Source organism: Channa argus, chromosome 10 (assembly GCF_033026475.1).
Source record: "Channa argus isolate prfri chromosome 10, Channa argus male v1.0, whole genome shotgun sequence".
Taxonomy (NCBI): domain Eukaryota; kingdom Metazoa; phylum Chordata; class Actinopteri; order Anabantiformes; family Channidae; genus Channa; species Channa argus.
The window spans coordinates 9,234,980-9,257,909 of record NC_090206.1 but is presented as its reverse complement, the minus strand read 5'-3'; the positions used below and the strand labels follow the sequence as shown (position 1 = coordinate 9,257,909).

At 41.5% G+C, this 22,930-nt stretch overlaps 1 protein-coding gene across 5 annotated transcripts in view; it reads right to left on the bottom strand.

Annotated features, from left to right (window-relative positions):
- Window positions 1-17,583: 17,583 nt before the first annotated feature.
- The window catches only part of ebf1a (EBF transcription factor 1a), a 53,563-nt gene continuing 48,216 nt past the window's right edge, over window positions 17,584-22,930 (bottom strand). For 2 of the 5 annotated variants that reach the window (XM_067517586.1, XM_067517583.1), the window contains 3 exons: window positions 22,118-22,315; window positions 21,787-21,855; window positions 17,584-20,518 (listed from right to left, as the gene is read on the bottom strand). In XM_067517586.1, the coding sequence (XP_067373687.1) occupies window positions 21,788-21,855; window positions 22,118-22,315 (266 nt within the window). In that variant the 3' untranslated portion in view covers window positions 17,584-20,518; window position 21,787. Of the gene's footprint in view, window positions 20,522-21,786; window positions 21,856-22,117; window positions 22,316-22,930 lie in introns of all 5 variants that reach the window. The other 3 variants (XM_067517587.1, XM_067517585.1, XM_067517584.1) reach the window with 2 other exon arrangements.

Here is a 22,930-nt window from a genome sequence, read left to right as displayed (position 1 = left end):
ACGAGAAGTGCTTTGCAATGAAGGACAATATCAAATGAGTCTTATCAATTAAAAGCCAGGAAACAGTGTTTACATTCCCACTCCAATGCCAGATACCAGGGTGTATGTTTCAAATAGGTCAAGGTTGAAGTGAAAACAAAAGTTAGTCGATTAGCAGTCGAGGTGCAACATTCCTAATTTGTATGCTAATCTGGCAGATCATCATATCGCGTAGGCACTGCCTGCGATTCTACATCTGCACGCACTCATTTAATTATCCAAACACAATTCACAAAAGTCACTGGAAACAAACCAAACCAAAATAAAATAATTTGCATATATTTAAAAGAGCAGATAAAGTCCCTTGGGGTTGGTTAATATTTCAGAGGCATAATAATAATATGCTAAATCATTCACATTTCATCCAGCACCAAAACAAAGTGGCTTTGTCGAAATAATTAGGGTGTTTTAGAGTTGAATCACCCTGGCAAATGACCATGTTTTTCTCTCAGGGAGACCAGTGTGTGAATGTATCTAAGCCTCTCTCTCTTTCCATATGTGTGTGTGTGTGTTTGTGGATGTGTGTGTGTGCTTGCGTTGTATTGTCAGCGTCCCTCCATGTGCACGCAGTCTTAGAAAAGGATTGATTAAAGAGAGAGTGTCTGTCTCAGAGCAGTTAATGAGGTTTAGTCCCATGAGCTGTGAGGTTTAGGTGTGTGTGAGTGCAGACACATGCATGTTTGTGTGTGTGCATGTAGACCTAGTGGAAGACATTGTTAATTGGCTAAGACTTACTTTCAGCAGGGGGATAGTCAAGGGCACAGTGCCTCCACATATGTAGAGTGCCATTTGTAGAACACAGTGATACCTTCAGTTTCTATATTAAACATCATTTTGAGAGAATGATGAGTCAGTAGCACACTGACAGAAAACAATATCATTATAATTATGGTTTTGTCTAAAATTCAAATATGTAGATAAACCATCTGGATATTTTTCATGTTTGAATGATAAAGATAGAAGTTTACAAAACATATGCTGAAAACTGAATGGAAAAATGTTATTTTGCTGTTTTGTGTAACCTAAATGTATCTGAAGATGTGAATGGAACTCATTCATTTGCCCCTCTGGGGACAAGAGTAGGAATAAAAGCAAAGAGTATGAAAAAGTAAAGAGGAAAAAAAAGGAAAGGAAAATATTAAAAGGCAGAAAAGAAAGAGTCACACAGAAGATGAGAGAAAGTAGAAATGAGGCAGAGAGGCAAAGAAAGAGAGATATTCCACAAAGGCCAAGGTACAGCACTGTAGATGGATACAATCTCACCTGCTCTGGTCTCCACACAGACCTGTCCGACTACATGTATATACAGACCTGTATGTTCTTTTGCAGTGCAACACACAGCTCGTCTCAAACAACACGAAGAATCAACGTTTTCATGTGGAGCGCAGCCCAAAGTAGAGCAAGATCAGTTTGTGTGTCTATGTGTGCGTGTATGTGTGTGTGTGTGTGTGTTTGTGTGTGTAAAACCCAGGCTTTCCCCCCCTTGGGACCTGCACAAACACGCTTCCCATCTTTCCTTTGAGTTTCACATTCAAAGGTTCCACACGTTCAGCTGTCAATCATTCTCTCAGCCAATCAAGGCTCTTCATTTTCAGTCTGTTTATAGATCAAGGGTGGTTTAAGAGTATGTATGTGATGTGACTGGAATTTTTACCATGACTAATACTAATACTGTAAATATTCCTATTTTCTACACATCACCCATGGTGTCAATCAAAATCAAGACTATTGTGCCACACTGTTAGCGCACTGGAAGTCTATAACAATGTTTATGACTGCAGGTCCTGGAAACCCATTGTTGGTATTAGAAGTATGCCGGAAAATGCAGAAAGAAATTTGGACTGAGAGAAAAAAAAAAGGTCTGAAATGCAGCTGAATGGAATGAAGTAAGTTCATGGATGTAGAGAAAGAAAGAGAAATTCTTTAAAAGTGACACAGAAGGAGGTTATTAAAAGAAGTAGTGTGTGTGTGTGTGTGTGTGTGTGTGTGTGTGTTAGGGCTGGTGGCTGGTATGTTTGCACAATATGTGTGTATTACTGTTATCAAAAGAAATTTAGTCCTGTATAGAAACACATATCGCAACCCAGATATGTCACGCTTAATTTACTGGCTAAGAGTACTAAGAGAAAAGGGGGAGAAAAAGTACAAATTACTGTGAAATGTACAATATATCTGTAAGCATGAGTACATCACACACCAACTGTACGTTTGTGCTTTAACACATGTAAAAGTCATAAAGAAAAAGTTCTACAGTGATGCAGAAAGAGAATGACAGAGGACAACAAAGCATCAGGTGACATCAGGTGACTTCCATTATGATGGAACAATAGTTTCCTGTGAGCCATGCTAACGACCTGTTTGTGTCAGCAACAGGGGAAATTAACCCAAAGCCATACTTTGTTTCATTCCAGGAGGGAAACTAACAAAAGAAGAGGAGCAGAGTGGGAGAATGGAGAATCACTCACACACCTGTTATTTAGTGATAGACAGCTGCCATATGCCCATACCTGCACTTTTTGAGAACTGGTTGAGGTTCAGCCCCCAACAGAGGGCAGCAGAGGGCTTCAGAGCTGATATGTCCCTCAGAGGCTGGTCATAGCTGGAGCTCTGGGTCCATCTCACACAGAATCAGCTCCGTTTCGATCTGCATGTCAACTCACAAATGTCCGACCGAGCTCCTCTTGAATTAAAAAATTTTTAGAAAGTTGTACTGTTGGTTGATAAACCAATGATGGCTGCAGACCTCAGAGCTGCCACGGTGAGCTACTTGTTTGTTTGTGTCAACTTTGTGTCTAATTTTCCCAACAGAAATAAAGTGGGAGTGAGGTCTGAACTGCAGGGCACTGGTAATGGTGGAGTGTATGTTCTACAGCACGCCTCAGCAAGAAACTAGCTCGATCTATTCACACTACATGCAGAGCCGTGGCCTCCAGGCTTGAGTTCCTGCTTCAGTAATGACTCTGTTCCCCTGTGGAATGTAGAACATTGTCTTTCCTCAAATGAGGAAAACACACACATCTCACACACACACACACAAATTTCCACAAACACACACATGCACTTCAATATGCATGAGACACAAAAGGTTATAAACATATACAGACAAAATAGTGCACACTTGGATGTAAGTAAACATAAATACACACATAGTTGCACCCACGCATGCCACACACACACACACACACACACACACACACACACACACACACACACACACACTATCTCCTCAGACTGAAAAACATTGATTGGGCCTCCCTCTCAGGTTTGCCTCTACCATGATCAATCAGTGAGTTTATAGACCACAATGTGTGGCAGCTTGTATTGCTCTTTCTCCCTCTTCGTTACCGATCAGAGAAAATCCCACTCTAAGCAAGCGCAATGCACATTCATACAATTTTAATGACTCTTAAATTAACCATCATATTTTTGCTCCACTCCTTCACTGACTAAATCGCTTAATATGCATCAACACTGGCCTCACTCGTGGGTTAGCCGTGACATTTTTATAATTCCTTTGCACGGGCATTGTGTTTATTTATGAGTGTGTAGGCTTTTTTGGCTGATAAATGGCACAATTAAACAGTGCTCAGACACTCGAGCAGGCGTTTCAGGCTGCTGACAGATTTTTAGTGTCCTCTTCCTTGGCTAACGATGAAAGTAAATAATGTCTTAACGAGGTTGCTGGAGCAGTTGTTTGAGGATTCATTTTATCTTTTACATTTGCTTTGAGAAGCAGTGGTTGAACACAACACAAAAGTAAGGTTCACAGCCTAGATTTTACGCTTTGAACATAATTTAGTAGCTTGTTAACAAATTCATTTACAATTATCACCAAGGTTACAAATGAAAATGGAAATAAATTCAGAATTTTTCAGCATTGCGTTAGTAGTGGGCATACTAATTAAATTAATATTTTTATTGTTATTCCTCAAATTCAACTATTCTTTATGCAGCATATTCATGCTTTGGGAGTCCATTTCTGTGCATCTTGTGTTTGTACAAGTTCATGTGAAAGCACACAAAACAGTGCTGCAGTTCGTAGGGTGCCACGGAACTCAAATCTTCCAACTTCCTGTATGCATTATTCAAGGGGCCCTATTGGCTGCTGTAGGTTTAGTGATGAAAGCAGCCTGACGCAATACTCGGCAACCATGTTTTACAGTATTGTTTTACAAACTATTGTAAGGCAGGGATAGAACAAGGGAGCGTATTAGCCAGGCCCTGGGAGGAGGGTAGCTTTATGAGCCCTCTGAGGCAGGGGAACGCCTGGGCTCCTGTGCAGTTAAGCAGTGGGCATTGCTGCTACAAGCTGCTCCTACATTTACTGAATGCCCTTGGACGGAGGATGTGTGTGAGAGAAAAGTGTGGGGCATGCATGCTCATGGGCTAATGAGTGCATGTGTTAATGCCTGTGTGTGTTTGTGCACACATATGAGTGTGCACGGTGGAGATGTTGTTGGGTTGAGTCAGTCTCCAGAGGAAAGGAGAAGGACAAATGCTCCTTAAAAATAGCCCCTGGGCAGCTGGTGTACACAGTCTATCAGCAGTCCGTCCCTGGGGCCAAGGAGGGAGGGAGGAGGGGATGAAGAGAGAGAGAGAGGATGGATGTAAGAGAGAGTGAGGGAAATTTGAAAAAATAGGGTAAAATATGAGTGGAATGAAGAGAGAGAAGGCACAAAATATGGATTAAAGAAGACAACTTTCCACTCAAGTAAGAGAGAATATAGCAAAAAAAAAAGGGAACCAAAAGTCAGAGAGAAAAGGAGAACTGAGATAGGAAAAGACAGAAGTCAAAAGATGGAGAGTGCCTACCAGTCCCAGTTGTGAATGCTCTAGAGGTCACAGTGGAGAGATAGGGTTTTAGAGAGAGCAGCTCTGTCCCCAGACGTCTTCAGTTACTAATATACCAGTATGTGCTTCGCTAAATTGCTCCCACTCGACAGGAGTAGAGATCATTGAGACCCACTGAGACCCTTTATAGAAATAACTCTACCCCATTTGCTCTCAATAACTTGCTGTAACATTTTGTGTGTAGGTATGTGTGTGTCAGATCTGCATTGAGGCCCATTGAGCATTTGTGTATGTAGTTTTAATGGACATGAACGTGATATATAGATTGTTTTTACAACTGTTTAATCTACAGGGAGCAACAAAGTCATCAAGCTATTAGATATTTATGGCGCTGGTATGTGCAGATATTTAAGCCTGAAGTGTGCGCTTTTGTGATCCTGAAGTGATCTAAGGTATGGCAACACCACCCACTAGAAAAATTAGATTAAACTCAAGCGTTAGAAAAGAATCTCAAAAAGAATATCAGGTAGAATATAGTTTGCAGCATACGACTGTGAGGGTTTGTGGGTGTATTTCAACTTTAAATGAGAAATAAAGAGCTGGAAGTCATTCTATGGTTGCCTGAAGGATCCCACACTCTCACAGTATCATCAACACACCAATTAGAGCCACAGACTGGGAAAGGATCAATGCGATTCTGAATGTGTGTGTGTGTGTATGTGTGTGGGTGGTGTGTGTGCGTGTGTATGTGCGTGTGTGTATAGATGTATTTCATTGGTTTCTCCACTGAGCTAATTGAGCTGTTTTCCTCAACAGTTGGGAGCTCTTAGGCTGTGGACAGATGCCCTTGGGCACAAGGTGTGTATCAGTTTTTGTGCATCTGTGTGTTTGCCACTGCAAGCATGTGTTCCATCGTGCCACAGTGATTGCGAGAGTTTGTCAGTGCATGCCAAAATGAAAACTTGTGTGTGGTGTATGTGTGTGTATGCCATGGCATGCGGGCCGTTGGTCTGTCAGTGGCGTATTTAGCGATCTCCAGGCGTCATTAGTACCCTCACTGTCACATCGAGCCGTCTTAGTTGAGCGCTTTATAAAGCTTTGTTTAGAATACTCTGGCCACATGTGCTCCGCTGCGACTGATGAGTCCTCAACGGGTGCTGATGGAGTGTGTGTGCGTGTGTGTATGTGTGTGTGTTGGTGTGTGTGTGTCTGTCTGTGTATAGGGTGGTGATGGAGCAAAGCCATCTTGACAGAGATGTTACCCAGCAGCAGGATCTTATGCCCCAACCCTGCCATTATACAAGTACACATGGAAACACACACATCACCATCACCTACCCAAACAGCCTAGCTCTCAATGTCACCATCCGGGTCATGTTTAACTTGAAAGAAGAGGATATGCTTTGTTTATTCCAGGGAAAAGACAGTTTACCATTCCTCACATACAGGAAATGCAGCATACTGTAAAGATAACAGGAGTCAAATTACATTGCAGCAGTGCTGGAAAGTTAACCAATTAAATGCTACTCCATACTGTACATGTACTCTTTTCTTTTAAGGGGAATATTGTGTTTTTTAGCAACAGATCTGCAGCTGACACTTATTTTCATTATTGGTTATGTTTTTTCCATCCACCCAACAGCCCAAAATCTTAAAATAGTACATTCACTAGACATTCACGCTCGAGAAAAGTCATTTAAATGTTTGGCATCTTGTCTTAATGGTTATTTTTTTTAAATAGCGGAAAATTCATTGTTTGATCAAATTCATCAATGATTTGTTGCAGCTCTATGTATAAAACATGTGATTAACTATGCGTAATAAAAGATTAAACCCAAGAGTACACAAAGTCAAATTTATCTCTATTTCCACTCGAAGCTACAACAATGAAGGATGTAGGGTATAATTAAAGCATCCAACAAAATGCTGGTTGGATCCCCTAACGGCATTTGAAACCTCCTCTGCAGTATACCTTTCTAAAGTTGGAACAAGAAGAGTAATTCTTTTCTCATATGCCCTTATTTGTAAAGGGAATACAATAAATCATACAACCTTGTTCTTCTCAAGGATACTTGAGTTTGGAATAATTCTGTAATTTCTGTTGAAAATATTTTTCTATTAAACATATATGTTTTAAAAAAGTTTTTTTTCTAAAACAACTGGGCAATGCAGTTTTTAGCCAATATTAATTTAACAGGTTTAGACTGATTGGCATATTTGTATATTTTTGAAGTTCTAGTTGGTATTTACAGCAGCAGGACTGTGTATGTGAGGGGACTAAAAATAAATGGTGTCCATGTTTAAAGTATTAATAGGACATGTTACCCAGTGCAACAGTGTAGGGCACTGCTTTTTAAGAGTTCTTTAAAACAATGGAGCTCTATGACGTAGAAGAATAAACTACATTTGTCCTTGGCAACGCTCACAATATTTACCATTATTATACATTATTTTGTTGTTTGATTCTTTTTTGTCAAAATCTTTATGCCTTAAATGCTGCTTAGATGTTGATGCATAAGTAATAAAATCATTCAGACATATTATTTTGTATAATAATTCTACTCTCTTAAATGGGCTGTTCTTCCTCTTTTAATATTTTTGTCCATTTGTCATTTTTGTAATTTAACATAAGTAAAAAAATTATGCACGCCCTTTAATTATGAGCATTTTGAAATTGTTGTTGTTGCTGCTATGTAAAGGATCCTAACAGTTTGCCTGCGACTGCACTGGGATGTAAAATGCTGTTTGGAATTAAAGCTCTCACAAAAAGTGTTATGTCTGCAACAATAAGAAGATGCACACCTGGAATCAACAAGTAGTCGATGTTATTTTCAAGAAAACTTCCCTGCAGCATGTAGCTGGTGCTAGTCATCTCTCTTCACCATGGCAGCTGCCTGTGATGGTTATCTCTCATTCATTTTCAAACACATACCCAGACCCACGCACATTTGCACACCCATTCCTGCAACTCACGCACTTCCACGTTTGCACACTTGCACACGTTCACACTCTTGAATGCGCTTGTTCTTTTTCTCCCCTTCTCTTTTTGATAACACAGCTTCCAGCTTAAACTTCCCTGCAGAACTGCGCCACTCTCAGTCCTTCAGCAGCAATCATTACTTTGAGCTACTCAGGAATACAGTGTAACTTTCTAGTGCTACTCATTGAGTTGCTCTCCAGGGATCACCGCTATATAACTTATACTCACTTTACAGGACTTCCATATCGGTGCAAGGCATCTCTTCGTGAATGTAGGAGTTGGGATAAAGCTATTTGATGTTTTGTAGCAAACCTATCTGAGGTAATGGATAGTGTGTGAAAGGCTACGGCTGCGTGAGTGAAGTGACAAAGTTAGTTTGGGCCTTACAGATCTTTAAATCCCCCTGGATCACCCAAACTGCCCTCCGTCTACACTCACCGCTCCACTGATTGTGTGTGTTTGTGTGTGTATGTCAGATGATTGGTACCTGGGCTAACAGAGAGGAGTCCCTCAGGTCCTTCTGTGGAGGTTCTCAGGTCTGGTCAGTTAACCTCCATCTCTTTCTTTGATCGCTGCGGCTCAAACGACCCGCAGGGAAAACACAACACACACTTTCAGCAGACACACATACACATATCTACACTTATGCACAGCAGACAAACAGTTTGACACACACACACAAAAAACTAGCACATGCACATATGCCAATGCAGGCACCCCTGTGTCCACACAATCTACACACACACTTTGCCACATCGTCAGACCACGGGGTAATGCTATACAGCCGGTGTCAGCGAGAGCGGGGTACTTAAGGTGCTATTACACTCCCATTACCTCTACTCTCATGTGCAATCAGGGAGAGGTGATGGCCTGTGCTCTGGCAACATACACCCTGTTTCCCTTTCTGACAGCACAGTGGACAGAAGCCCAAGGCAGCAGGCTTCAAGATCCTCAAGTACGTAAGGTGAGAAGATTTAATCTGAAGGGTGTGTGTCTCATCTGGAAGGTAGAAAAGAAAGAATGTATTGTGTGAAGCACCAGGGCTAACAGGGCTGAAACTCAAACTCCTATTTGCAAATGATGATGATGGATATGCAGAGTTTCATGTGTTTGTGAATCTGTTTTAATGACTCGTATGAAAGTAAAACATCTTTCCCTCCCCAGCCCCCATTTTCTACCTCTGTTTTTTGTGCCCTCTGTGTCTCACACTCTCTCTCTCTCTCACACACACACACACACACACACACACACACACACACACACACACACTTTCTCGCTCTGTCTCAGCTGGCCCTAGATAGTTTTGCTCTTCCCCCAGCTCCTCTGGGACCCCTTCTCTGTGTCGTTAATCAGAGCTCCTCAGCTCAGCTTCTCTTTCTCCTTCTCTCTCCCTTTTTCTTTCTTTCCAACTGACACACACAGACACACACCTACGCACACACGCATGCACCCTTATAGTCTCTTCTCCCCTCCTCCCCCATGCATCCTCAGCCCCATCCATCATAAAACAGCAGTGGAAAGGTGGGGTTGTGTGTAAGTATGAGTGCAAGTGTGTGAAAGTGTGCGTATCAGGTTGTCTGTGCGTGTGTGTGGCTTCTCATGTATGTATGTGCTATAGGCACATATCTCCTTGTCTCCTCAGCAGAAATGAATTGAGACTTTACAAGACGAAAGCAATTAGGCCTGGGCTTTGCCCTATCATTCACTGGCTAATGTATCAGAGGCAGAGTGAATGTTATTAACGGAAGGGGTGGATACAGCTCTGTGGGTTTTACAGCCAGAAGGTAGGACAAGAAAAGACGAATGATTGTGATGAAGTAACCCCAAGTTGAAGGGTCTTAATCACTTGTAGTCTTTGTGGCTTCAAAGTTGACATGATCTTCATGATAACTGCATGGCTTCTAGCTCTCATTCTCTGCCATCCACCCAACAGTAGTAAGAAGAAATCAAATGAGCCATTATTAAACATGGACAAGGATGGCTGAGTACAATGCAACAAGATTACTCATTAATCAAGATGTGTGAGCGAGTGCCATGGGGCTACGAAAGCAGGGAGAAAACCAGTAGAGAGTCAGAAAAATGGAAAGTGTGATGAAGAGAGGACAGTGAGACATGTATGGGTGAAGAAAAGAAAGTGGGTGCAGAGAGAGAGAGGGGTGACTGAGGTGGAGCACTGATAGACAGAGTCAAGATGGAGCAGACAGTGGAGAGAGGAGGTGAAGGAGCAGCACTAGGTCAGTGATGCGGAGAGACAAACCATTTGCACCTTAGCAGCAACTGAGCAGAGTGTTCTTGACTTCTGTGTGCGTGATAGAGAATGTGTGTGTGACATGGGTCAGGGGAAGCTGGGTTCAGATGTAGGATAGGTCGCCCTGTAATGGTGGGGTTTTTAACAGCATTTTTGTTTCACTTTTCTACAGTTCTCTGAAATGTCATGCATTTAAAAAAAAAAAGTCAGTTCTCTGTGGGTCACGCTGACATTGACGTGTATGTTTTCTTCAAACAGGAACCTTCCTCTTTGTGATTTAAAGCAGCATTTCAGGCTCTCTGGTTACATTTGTTGACATCACTCAGCTCTTAACAGCAAATGTGATATGATAACTCAATCAGGCAAAACGCTAAATATTGAGATAAGCTCATATTGACCCTGGAGAAAAATATGAGGCCAATCTGTTCCAGCCCGTTTCTGTGTTACAGTCACAATTACTGGAGATTACAGCCAAATTACTTCCACATGGGCTCAATGAAAACTTTACAATCTCTCCCACAATACATGATGAGGTGACTCTCTTTAGACTTGAGAGGAAAAAGGAATAGAGGTAAAAATAAGAAAAGCAGAGGGGAGAGAACCTTAGTGCATCATGGGAGAGGGAATAGATTTGAAGAAAAGGTGAAGGATTTTTGTAAGGAGCTTATTTTTGAACCATCGTGGAACTATCATTTCTCTCCCAAGTATTTCTGTTCCAAAATCTGTCAAATTGGAAACAAATGTTGTGGGTGAGACCGCATGAGAATAAAAAACATTCTTGTTGTTTCACAATCCACCACCAGAAAAGAGCTGGCTCAGAGGAGAAATAAAAGAATGAGCAAGCAAAGACAAAAATCAAAATCAGCTTCAACATCACAGAAGGCAGAGGAATGCTCTAAGACAGATCCTTTAAACATATTTGTGTTTTAAAAAGAGACAGAGAATTAAAAGGGGCTGTACAAAAATTATTAGGGAGTAAGAAAAGTGGAGAATTATGTATGTTTTTTGTAGGGAAACTTGATTGTGAGATGTACCTATTGCATTTTACATTATTGCCATGACTTTGGTAACTTACATCTATGTATAATTTATCAATTGATTAAATGTCTGTTTGGAATTGCAGCTGTATAACATTGTCAGACTTTCATTAGTTTAGTTAGTTTAGTTGTTATCTATTTGGAAAATGTAATTAAAAGAAATAATTACAGAAAAGTGTTTTCTTAACCCAGATGTTTTCTCAACTTTATTACTCATAAAACAACTTAGTCATTGGTGGTTTGAACTGAGATTTGAGCATGTAACGCAAGTGGCAGCTAGAGAAGCCTCAAATTGCTAATGTGAAGCATAGATGAGGAGCAAGCAGAGGTCTGGTAAGCGCTGTACTTTCTAACAAACGTTAGATCAGATTAATATGCTGTTTGTAAAACGTGTAATAACGCTAATCCACCTGTTGAAACACCTGCTCAGCAGGAACAAATGTGGCAGGGATGGCACCAGTAAGAGCAGGGGTCGTCTTCACAGTTCATCACTTTTGTGTTGATGTGTGAAACATGTGAAGAGTACTGACGAGCAGTGGCTTCACTTTAGCATAAGCCACAGGTATCTAAAGCTTAACCAGCAAGCAGCAGAAAACAACTTTCTGCTATATTTTTCATCAAAATGACTCCAAAGTCTCCAAAGTAAGTTTCAGTGCGACTTATTTCTATCTTTCTTTGCAAAGACAAGAATACGTATGCGATCAGACAATCAGAAAACACAGACCATGCCAGTAAATAAATAAAGGCCTAGTGGGGCAAGGAGGGAATACAGCAACTGCAGTTTAATTTCTGTCTGTTAAACAGTAAGTTCTTATCATCATCATCAATAATAATACAGTATTTTAGTTTTATTCATTGGTTAATGATTAATCACTAACAATCCTACTGCAGTGACATCCTTGAAACCCTAGAAGCAGTTTATCAGACTAGAGGCAGCAATCCCAGGAGGATTGGAGCTCTGAAAAACTTTGTTTCAAAAATAAACCGCACACCAAAGTTTGATGTGTAACCTCAGTAAAATGAAAAGACTTAAATAGTGAGAAAATTAAGGTAAATTATAATCTTATATATAAGATTCTGGGGGTAGGTTGTATTTTCTTACGCAAGAGGAGATCCCCAAAAGAAAAAACATAGAAGGCCTTTCTTTTCAGTAATTATTGTACAGCCACTAAGTCAGCGAATGGCAAAGGGCAATTGTTTAGCTAAGTAAAGTCATTTTTAACTTTTCCTCCTTTTCCACCATAAATTGAACTTGTTGAAATGTTCTCTTTGTCTGCAGCAACTCCTTGGTGAAACAATTCAGGATACAGTGTAAAGTCAGAGCATGTGGTTGTTAACTCAGGCTGGCATACCTGTCTTGCTTTTATAGGTGGCAAAAACTACTAATCCTTCAGCCCAATATTTACTTAGTCCAAGTTATGCTTTCCTGGACCATAGTTATGCCTCTCTCCTGCTCCTTGCTTATATATTCTTGGCCCTTGATGTATTCCTGGCTCAGGAAACAACTTTTAGTGCCCCACAAGGGCTGAGTGAGAATTGACAGTGTGTGCCAGAGTGAGAGCGAGAGGTAGGGGGCCTGTTTTAGTTCTACTGTGTTTGTAAGGTCACTCAGAGTACATCTGTATGGAGTGGGAACTTACTCGCTTTCATTGTCACAACCACTCACAACAGCCATCTGTAATGCTGTTATGTGGAGCACTGTGTCCCTTTGTCCCTTACACACACACACACTTGCACACACATGCACACATGCACACAGAGGCAACCACACAGTCACTCCCGCACCCTCACACGTGTAAGTGCATATACATGTGTGCGCAGCTAAACGAACCCACACACACTCACACGGTGTCACCATTCACATGACAACAAATGAGCCAATGCAAACACACATTAACATAATACTAGGTTCTAATTGTGAGAGCATGTGTTTCTAATGAAAAAGTTGTTTTAGGGTTTTATTCTGCATGGCTGTCAAACTATTCGCTCGTGTTTTGAAATATAATTGTGGGGACCGTAAGAGTTTCGAAACCAAACCAAAACATTGCAGCGATCCTGGTTTCTAATGTTTCTAATTTGTTAAAATATGCTGAGTGAATGACAAAAGTAGAAGTCCAACCTGCCAAGAAAAACATATCAGAGGCAGGGCCATGTGGAAATACAGAGTCTCTTTTAGAAACATGATCAATGTAACCTTTGTTACAGGAAGGAGAGGGAGAGAGTTGAGGGGGAGGGGGGAGGGGGAGTCTCTGGGATAAGGGATAAGGAGAGAGCAAACAGAGACAGTAGGTTCATGTTTGTGTACATGTTTATTTAGCACTCTCTCCACAATGCATACAGTAAAACAAGCTTAAGAATTCAAGTGGGCCGTTTCTCCTGTTTATGTATGCACCACATACTGATGCATGCATTGTTGTGGTGGCCTGGAGATTTTCTGTGTGGAGCGAATATGTTAGAGAATCTTCACAAACTGTGAAATGCTGAGACAGGAGAAAGATGTAATCATTTACAGATGGAAGTATATCTTTACTTCTCATTTACGCTTCTTCTCTCTCAGGCTGGACTGATGAGGATGTGTAGCCCCCTCTTCTCTATCCCACATACTTCTAACCCAAAACTAACATACAGCCTGGAAGTGGGCTGAGGAGTGTGTGTGTCTGTGTGTGTGTGTGTGTGTGCTGGTGAGAGAGGTGGAGAACCAAAATCATATGGCTGTAGAGCATCTCATTTTTTTCCTCCTGCTGCTGCTCTGTGCTTCTCTTTCTCTGTGTCTCTCCTTCACTCCCTATGTATCTGTTTCTCCGAAGAATAACATACAAACCCTCTGTGAAAGGATTCATGGTTTATTAAACCAGAGGTCCTTTTCCTGTTTCAACACTGAGAAGAAAAAATAAATACCACAGTTTGTTTTCTCTCCCTCTAGCTTAGTCCTCTATCTATCACTCTATCTATTTCCATGCAGTTTTTCTTCAGCCCTTTTTCTTCTTATCACACTGGTTGTGTCTGTCAATCTTTCAACTTTGTTTTCAGACTATTTCCCCATGAACCTTCTATACACTAACACTGTGTCTGCTGCTTGTTTCACATCTTTTTTGTCATCTCTTAGACACCAATCAGCCACACAGCCTATTAATGCAGAGTCTGTGACCACTGAATGGATCCCGCTAGTTTACACCCCGTGTCTGCTTGGTCAGTGTGTGCGTGTGTTAGAGGAGGGCAGGCTAGGATAACTCAGGGTAATGTATTGTCCTGGGTGTGCACCCTGACAGTTCCCGCTGCCAGTGCCTGGTCATTCATTACTACTAATTTGACATGTTTATGGACCCCCCTCCTAACATTACATACTTAAGGCAATCGACTGACCTTAAATGGAAACACCTAGAGCCGCGCGGCATGTCAATACCAGATGAGGATGTTTGTGTCTGTGTGTTGCTTGTGTGTGCGCTCCTGTGCCTATATGTACCTGTGAAGCAGTGCATCAATACAAACTTAGTGGTTCATTTGGAGGAGCAGGTGAGTTATGCCTGCAGAGACGGTTTCCTGCATTATCTGACTAAGTGTGTGTAATGTGGCTAAGAGGTGAACAATTCAAGATAATGCAGGAAGAACGTAGTGTGTGTGAAGGGAGGAGGAGCTGAGGTGGGTGTGAGGCCAAGGGGGAAAAGTGAGAGATTAAACCTCTAAGAGCCAATATCTGTTTTGATTTCAATCACAGCTTCTCTAATTCTCCCCCTTTGTTTGTGTTTTTACATATTCAGCACTTAAATACAGTGTTGTGCCATTAAACGGCCAATCTTGCGTTGTCTCTCACTGATACACAACATTAATCACCAATTAGCTTGTCCTGCAACTGGCCACCTCTCTCATTAGAATATGATAGAATATAATGGTACTTAATGATGCTTAGGAAACATAATTAAATGACTGAGCTGTAGAACATGTGGAAGAACCGCGGTGCATCAATCAAAGACGACCCTGTCAATCCAGCGCTCATCAGGAGTGTGCAGGGAGGGTGTGTGTGTGTATAAAAACAGAGGGTGTGTGTGAGTACCACTGAAAACCACTGGCCTCTATCATGACCTCATTAGTGAGAAATGAAGGGTGAACGTGTCCACATCACAAGATACCACTGGTGCTTCAAAGTGTGAATGACATTAATATGTGACTGTCTCTGCCTGTGCCTGAATGTCAGTTGGTCTATGTGGCTGAGCAGGAACAAACGGGAAAACTAACAAAAAAAGGCCATCTCTCTGAGGTATCTGCTCCTAGCTCTAATTAGCATGTGAATAAATGGAATAAATAATCTATATTATTTATGGATTTGCTTTTATCATTAATCAACATAACAAAAAGCTTGTCTAATGTGCCCGCTGCAGTCGCCACTGTACTGCTAGCTGCATGAGGGAAGGATGGAGGGGAGGGGAGAGAGAGACGAAAAGTAAAGGGGGGCAAATAGCTTATCTTTTGTTTTTTTTTTTTTTTTTTTTTTTTATTTTAGTAGAACAATAAAGATAAGTGTTCTACATGCTTGCTTAACACACACAGTTCGCCGGCCTCCTCCCCTTCTCCCTCTCTCTGCCAGCAGTGGTGAAATCCATCTTTCTATCTCTGTCTCTCTAACATCCATTACATACCCCAGCCTCACCTCCCTACTCATTAGGCCAACGCACAGTAAATTAGCAGCAGCAATTACAGGGAATATAAAGCACAGGCTCTGCTGGGCTCCCTCTGAAAGGTACCACACAGATCATAGACAGACACCCACAGTCACCATGATAATTACTGTGGGAAACGACCACACACCCTCGTATGAGCGAGAGCGCAAACCTGAATGTGAGTGCACACTCATCCTACTGTAGGTATGCCTGTACTCAAATATGCTCTGTCTTCCTGTCAGGCATGTTCATGCACACAAATGTGCTCATGTGCACCTGCAAGTACATAGACAGTAAGTGGGGCCAGGGATGGAACCTGCTTCCCGGTGCTTCTCTACATCTTTCTATGATGTCCATGGTGACTATTTTCCTACATAGAATATTATTAATATTCATTTCTCCTCTTGTCTTTTGCTCACTGTCTAGGTCTGCCTCCATTCTGAATACCCCCACTTCTCCCATTCGCTCTCCTCCCCATTTCTTTCCTTTTTCTTTCCTTATCTGGGATCCCCATGGGGACTCCTGTTTTTCTTTCAAATACGCCTCTCTCCTCTCCGCTCTTCTTCCCTTCATGTGTCCATGCAGGGAGGAGAATGAGAAAGAGGAGGAGGAGAGTGAGGAATGTGTGCATTAATATATTTCATTAGGATACTAGTAGCACAGAAGCTCCTGAACAGCACCCCTCTTGAAGTGTGAAGGCTCTGCTGTGTGTATCCAGAGAAGTAGTTCACCAGGAATAGCTTCTTTAATGTTGTGTCTCCAGAGGGCTGAGGTCTGCTGACTCCATGTTGCCCTCGGCCTCCCACTCCTATTGTCCTCCTCCCACACTGACCAGTCTATCTGGGCCTGGAAAACTGGTGGAAATAAAGAGCAAAAAGGGTTCACCTTTTGTCTATGTGTATTTATGATTTATGAGTGTGTGTGTGTGTGTGTGTGTGCGTGTGTGGTTCACTGCAAGCTGCATTTAGGAAAGCTGAATCCCTGGAGCTGTGCGGTGCAACACGGCAGTGGCGCGCAGCTCGCTAATCAAAAACATTAGGCTCCAGGACTCATTTTCCCCAGCACTGAGTGTGTAACCTCCATAATTCAATATCCAACCTCTTACTGCTAAATCGTGCACACTACAACCCACTTTACTGTTTGTCAGCAAACTCTAACTCTGTTATTAGATATATGGGAGAAAAGGCCCTGCACAGTTATGAACCTTTGGGCAATTAAGAAGACAAACACACACAAGCACACACACTGTTTATGAGTCCTTATTTCATCAGTACTTCCAGGTCGTCTCGTTCTCCCCCCTCGACATTACGGAAGCCTCCAGTTACCGTGGAGACCCTGGAACACTCTGAGGTCAGCAGAATCCCGGGATCCGCTGTTTTCACAAGCTAATTCAATCGCAGCCCCCTTAAATTAGATATGCAAAACTAAAAAAGATATTAATTTTCTGCTGATGACCGGGTATGCAAATGATGACTCAATTATGGTGGGCTGGTGCGTTTGCAATTAATAACCTTGGAATCATCATTAACTAATATGTTTAGAAGGAAACTTGTCAGGCTAACCATGTTCACCAAGCCATCAGTAATGTACTAATGAATTAGATTCATTAGAGAGGAGCTTAGCTGGGGAGGGAATGCAGGTCTGTTTCTGACCTGTGGAACAAGTCTTAGCCAAGTCCCCTCTGATTCTTAGTTAACTGACTCTCAGCTATTCTGTGTTTTTAGCCAAACCATCATCTTTTGATTGCTCCATTCTTCATGTTTATCGAATGAATGTATAGACGAAATCCAAAGTGGGTGTGTTTTAAAATAACAACATGACATATTGACAAAGTCACAGACAAGAGGTAACTTTATTTCAACATTGTGAGAGTCCAAAAGTTATCTTACAGCTCAATTTTCATCAAAAACAATAACAATCTATACAGTAGAATTTTTTTCTTCCCTTATATAGTAGAGCTGTTCAGTGTATTTGCAGTCAAAGACAAAACAGAGGAAAAAATAGACACCAGCTATTTGGTTTGCATCTTTTTCTGTTGTTTGTTACCTAAATACAAAACTTTGTCACCCATTACCAATATTCATCAGGATGTAACTTTGCTTACAAAGAAGCCATTGTATGACAACAGACCTCTGTAGTTCATCTGAAACAGATATGGTGTGGCCCCCCCCTGCCCTGGCATAGACCAGCACAGGAACACAAGTGCCTGAAAAACACTCGTCTGTCAGCAGGCGCCTCTGTTAAAACAGTCCTTTCTACCCACTTAACAAAACCAGGCTCTAGAAAAGAAAAGCAGAGAGAAAAGCCCTATTTTCTGTCCAGCAACAGCTTGAAGACACACGGCAGACACAAAGAAAAGACTACAGAAATGGCTGAGGGGCCAAGAAGCTCCCTTTCATGCTTCCTCACTTGTTGTGTTTAGCTTGTAATGAAGCTGTATTGTCCAAAGGCAGGGAGAGAAGGACTGGGGCATCGACTGTCAGATAGTGGAGTCAGACTTATGACTCCATGTGTGAGATTACAATTGTGCTGTGACAGTGCTCGTCTTCACTGTGCTCCCCTTTGTACTACAATTAAAACAGCTCTGTGTTGTCATGCTGTTGTGATCCCGTGGTTAATAAGAAATATTATCATCATGCTGTTGAAATTATTTCATTAATCAAAGGAAAAAAGCTACATAATCGCTACAAAAAAGACAAAGTGTTTCAGTGAACACCAAAGTGCAATGAACACAGCTGACATAGGCCTCTCAGCGTCGACTGTCCTTCAAAGCGTTGCTGTAATATTATAGTACATCGGGGTGTGTGTGATTGTTGAATTATGGCTCTTTGTATTCTAGTCTGGCTTCACCACCAAACAGAGTGGGTTTGTGCTTTGTCCCCAAGTTCCCATGAATTCCTCTGTGGCAATAGACAATTGTGGTGAGGGTAGAAAACTGTACAAGTGATTGAATGAAGAATGGGTTTGCATTGTTAAGGCATCTAGACTGCTGGTAAAGATTACAGTGGCAGAAATAAAAGACGAGTATATAGATACAGCATGTAAGCAGGCATAAATAACGGGAAAAGAAAGAACAGAGGGGAAAAAGGAGGAACACAAAGAAAGAGAAACCCGGAGCAATTTCTTAGTTCTCTTGGTTTCCACACACAGAAAAGAAAGTGTCACTCAAGAGAAGAACCCATGCATATTATCAGTTCAAGAACAGTATCAATCTGAAAGCCTCAGAGTTCCAAAAAAGATATAGATTTACAGTATATATTAATGTGTGTATATATTCTTAAAAAAATCTACTTCAACCAAATACTCTGAATAAAATGCTACTTTTTTGCCATACAATGAACATTTTCATAAGGAAAAAAAACAGAAAACATTTTATTAACTTACAAATAATACAAAAATAGACAATGGCATGTTTTGAATCAACAAATGAGAGCATGGTATACCAATGCAAAACAATTAACATATAAAACATAAAGATAAAAAAAGTCACATTTAAATAGTGAGAGACAACAGTAAATAATGAAACAAAACACAGTAAAATATGATCACTTACTGTATTAAACTTACACAACACAACTAAACGAGGGTGAGAGGCAATGTACAAATACACGGGATAAATACATTATTTATAGGATATTTTACAGAAATCCCCCTTTATGTATCCAAATCCATGTTTCTCATGTTTAGCAGATGAGATATTGACAACACACAGTAAATCTATCTTCTGTACTGAGAAGCTGCCTTAAGACATTTAATGTTTACATTTGAAACTATATCTATAGCAAAAAAGAAATGTCAAATGAAAAATTCAACTTTTTTATATACAAAAATATATAACATATAATACGAATTTATTCTAATTTAATATTTGATAGACTCCTTCAGTACAGTGCTGGCTGGATGCACACATCCTCTGGCTTTTCAAGTCTTCACTAAAATCTCAGACAAAATGTCAATTTGGCTAAATCATCATCACCTATTCTTCACATGACAAGCAGAAAAGCATATTGCAAACAGCTCAATCCTCACAGTTTTATTAAATTCAAACAAACAAACCAAGTGAAAAAAAGAGAGAGAGAGAAAGACATGGTTTCTGATGTTGAAAAGACATAGGGCGATTCTGATACACCATTTTAGTTTTATGGGATAATTAGCAGCAAAATAAAGGGGTTGCTTGTGTTCATTTCTGTATTTCTTTGCTCTTTTGTGTAGTCGATGTTAGTTCCATTTGGCCAGTGTGTTGTGGTGTGGTTTTAAGCCGGCTGAGCTGGGGGAAAGCATTTTCTATTGTGACAGAGGTTACGTAAACTTCACGGCCAAACCAACACTTCACTGTTGTTTGTGCGAGTTACGGATTGCAAGATGGGCCTCCAGTAATCAAACCCAAACCTTACAGGCATAAACATAAAGATAAATAAATGCTCTTTTCATGAGGTCAGTGTCACACTGTGGGCAAACTATCAGTCTCTATACACTTCATCCAACGCTGTGTCAGAGAAGCTACACTAATTCAACCTAGAGGGAAATAACATCACAAAGGTTTATATTGTCCTTTTTTTTCCTCCTCCCTTGTCCCTTCAGATGAAATCCCAATGGAAAGGCCTGAGTTTAACAGAGTCCTGCATCTTATCTTGACTTCCTTCAGTTCAGCTCCGGAGCATAACAGAGACTCGCCAGACTCTGCTACTGTGTCTTTTCCTCTCAACATTCCCAAATCTCCAGCTATCCCAGATCCTCTACATGGGTGGAACGATCATCCCGGGAATTGCTGCTTTGTGGGAAAACAGGGGGAGGAAAAGGGTGAGATGGGGGGTGGGGTGGGGGGTAAAGAAAGAGAGAGAGAGAGAGAGAGAGAGAGAGAGAGAGAGAGAGAGAGAGAGAGAGAGAGAGATGGGGTCAGTTGTGTGATTGCTGGGTTTCATCTGTCATCACAACAGTCACATAACAGAAATGTGCTCCAGCATCTGGCGAACAAAGACGACTCTCCCTCATTATCTCTTCATTCCGAGGCCCCAAAATCAAAACATTTTTTTTTCTCCGCCGCGCCGCTAACTTGGCGCACACTGACATAATTCAGTGTTTTTAGCAGGCTTTCTGAATAGCTTCATGCAAGAGCTGCCACTGTTAATTGTTAGCAGTTACATCATGTAAGCCCATTGTGCATCGTGAAGCATGATTCAAACAAGAGAGAGTGAATGCAGTGACGTGGGATGACAGACGTGATGAAATTACACTTAACACTCAAACATGGAAATGGAATCCATAAGTCTTCCACAGAGAGCGTTATCAACATTTTACCTTCTATTACCATGCTCTGCTTCGCTTCTGTGTTCACCTCCTCACTCCCATCTCCACCCCACTCCTCTCCCTTCCCCCCGTTTTTACACAGAAGCCATCACAGAGAAGAATTTTTCACATAACTTATTGGCTCCCCATTGATCCCCCTCTCTCTTCAATCCACTAATTCCCTGGTTATTTCCTAAGTGTCTCCATCTTGTTGGGATTAACGGAATAGTGTGCATGCGTGCCTGCACATGTGTGTATGTCACTGTGATCAGCGCACAGTGGCTACTGGCCCTTGGGTCACCGTGGTCAGCACTCATCAACGCCGACAGAGGAAGTGAGGAAGTGCTTAGCTTGGGGCTCTGATAAAGATTCCCATCCATCATTTCTCTCTCTCAGGATCTCAACACCATACAACATCCTGCCCAGACTAACAGACCCTGTGCTGCATTCAATGGAAATGGGAGAACAGAATAACCCATCGTGGCAAAACACCCCCCAACGCTGTCCACCAAAATAATTTCTTTAGACAGACACCCACTGGAGCACCGAAAGGAAAAAGGAAGTGAAAACAGGAAATGGAACACATATGGCATTGCATGCTGTCTAACTGACAAACCAAAAGTGACAAATAAAAACAAAAAGAGAAGGAAGAGTAGAGCAGGAAGAGCTGCCAATGCAAATGAACTGTGGGATAGCATGGAGTGGAAAAGAAAACAGAGAAAGAAAAAATCAAAGAGAGGGATAACGTACTTCAGGAGAAGGCCAGGCCCTGCAGAGAGCTGGCTGATGAGTACTTGCTAGAGTCCACAAAAGACTGATCTACAGTGAAGGAGGAGAGTGGAGGGGGTTAAAGAGGGTTAAAATAGAACGTTAAAAGAAAGAAAAGGAAGATTGGATAAAGAAGTGGAAGTAAAGGTGAGACACTGTTATCATAAGGAGGTCAAAGAAGAGCAGGATTAAAGCTTGAGAATGAGTGAATAGCCTTTTTTTTTACAGCAGAAACTTTTCGAAATGCACAAAAACAGTAGCTACAAACTAATTTCGATGTAATTTAAAAAACCATTACATGTCAGCAGCTTACCTTGGAGGCTGTTGGCATTTGCGCTGGTGCATGTGGGTGGGGGGGAGTTTTGGGGTCGCACAACAGGGGCAAAGGCGCTCTTCTGTTTAACGGCTGCGGACACCATGTTGGCTGGAGAGAAGGAGAAGATACCGGAGGAGCTGCTGCAGTTGGAGGGCAGGCTGGTCGACGAGGCCATGGTGGGGCTTGATGGGACAACTGAGAGATGAAAGTCGGGTATGAAATGGGGTTAAGGGGTGGGATGGAGGGGGCAGGGAAGAAGGACAAGGAGGAAAGATAAAGACAGAGAGGGGAGAGATGGGGTTAGAGAGAGGGTCGAGGACAGAGGACAGGCAGACGGGATGAACAGAAAGGGACTGGTCAATGGACAGTGGCAGGAGGGATAATGTTTTGGACTCAAATCAGCTGGCTAAGACTTTTTGTTAAATAATCACCTGAGATGAGATATTCCAAAGCTAACAAAAAATATGTTTAGTTGCAAGCTTGCACTGAAAACAGCCTAAAGCCTTTTTGTTATTTCCCTCTGATCAGTCTGTTTTGATGACTCATCCTATGCTCAAGGGTTGCAACAACTTGATAAACATCTTGCAAACTTGGAATGCTGTACTTGTAGTTTTCAGGGCATTTGACAAACCAGGCTCACCTGCATCTCCTTTATCACAGATAATCATTTGAGAGATTTAATTCAACAGCCAGAGTCAGTGATTCAAATAAATAAAACAAATGAGAAAATAATATTTCTTCATTGCTGCTTAGTGTTTTCATTGCTACTGCCCCAAACATGTTGTAATCAGGTACTGGCCACATGGTATG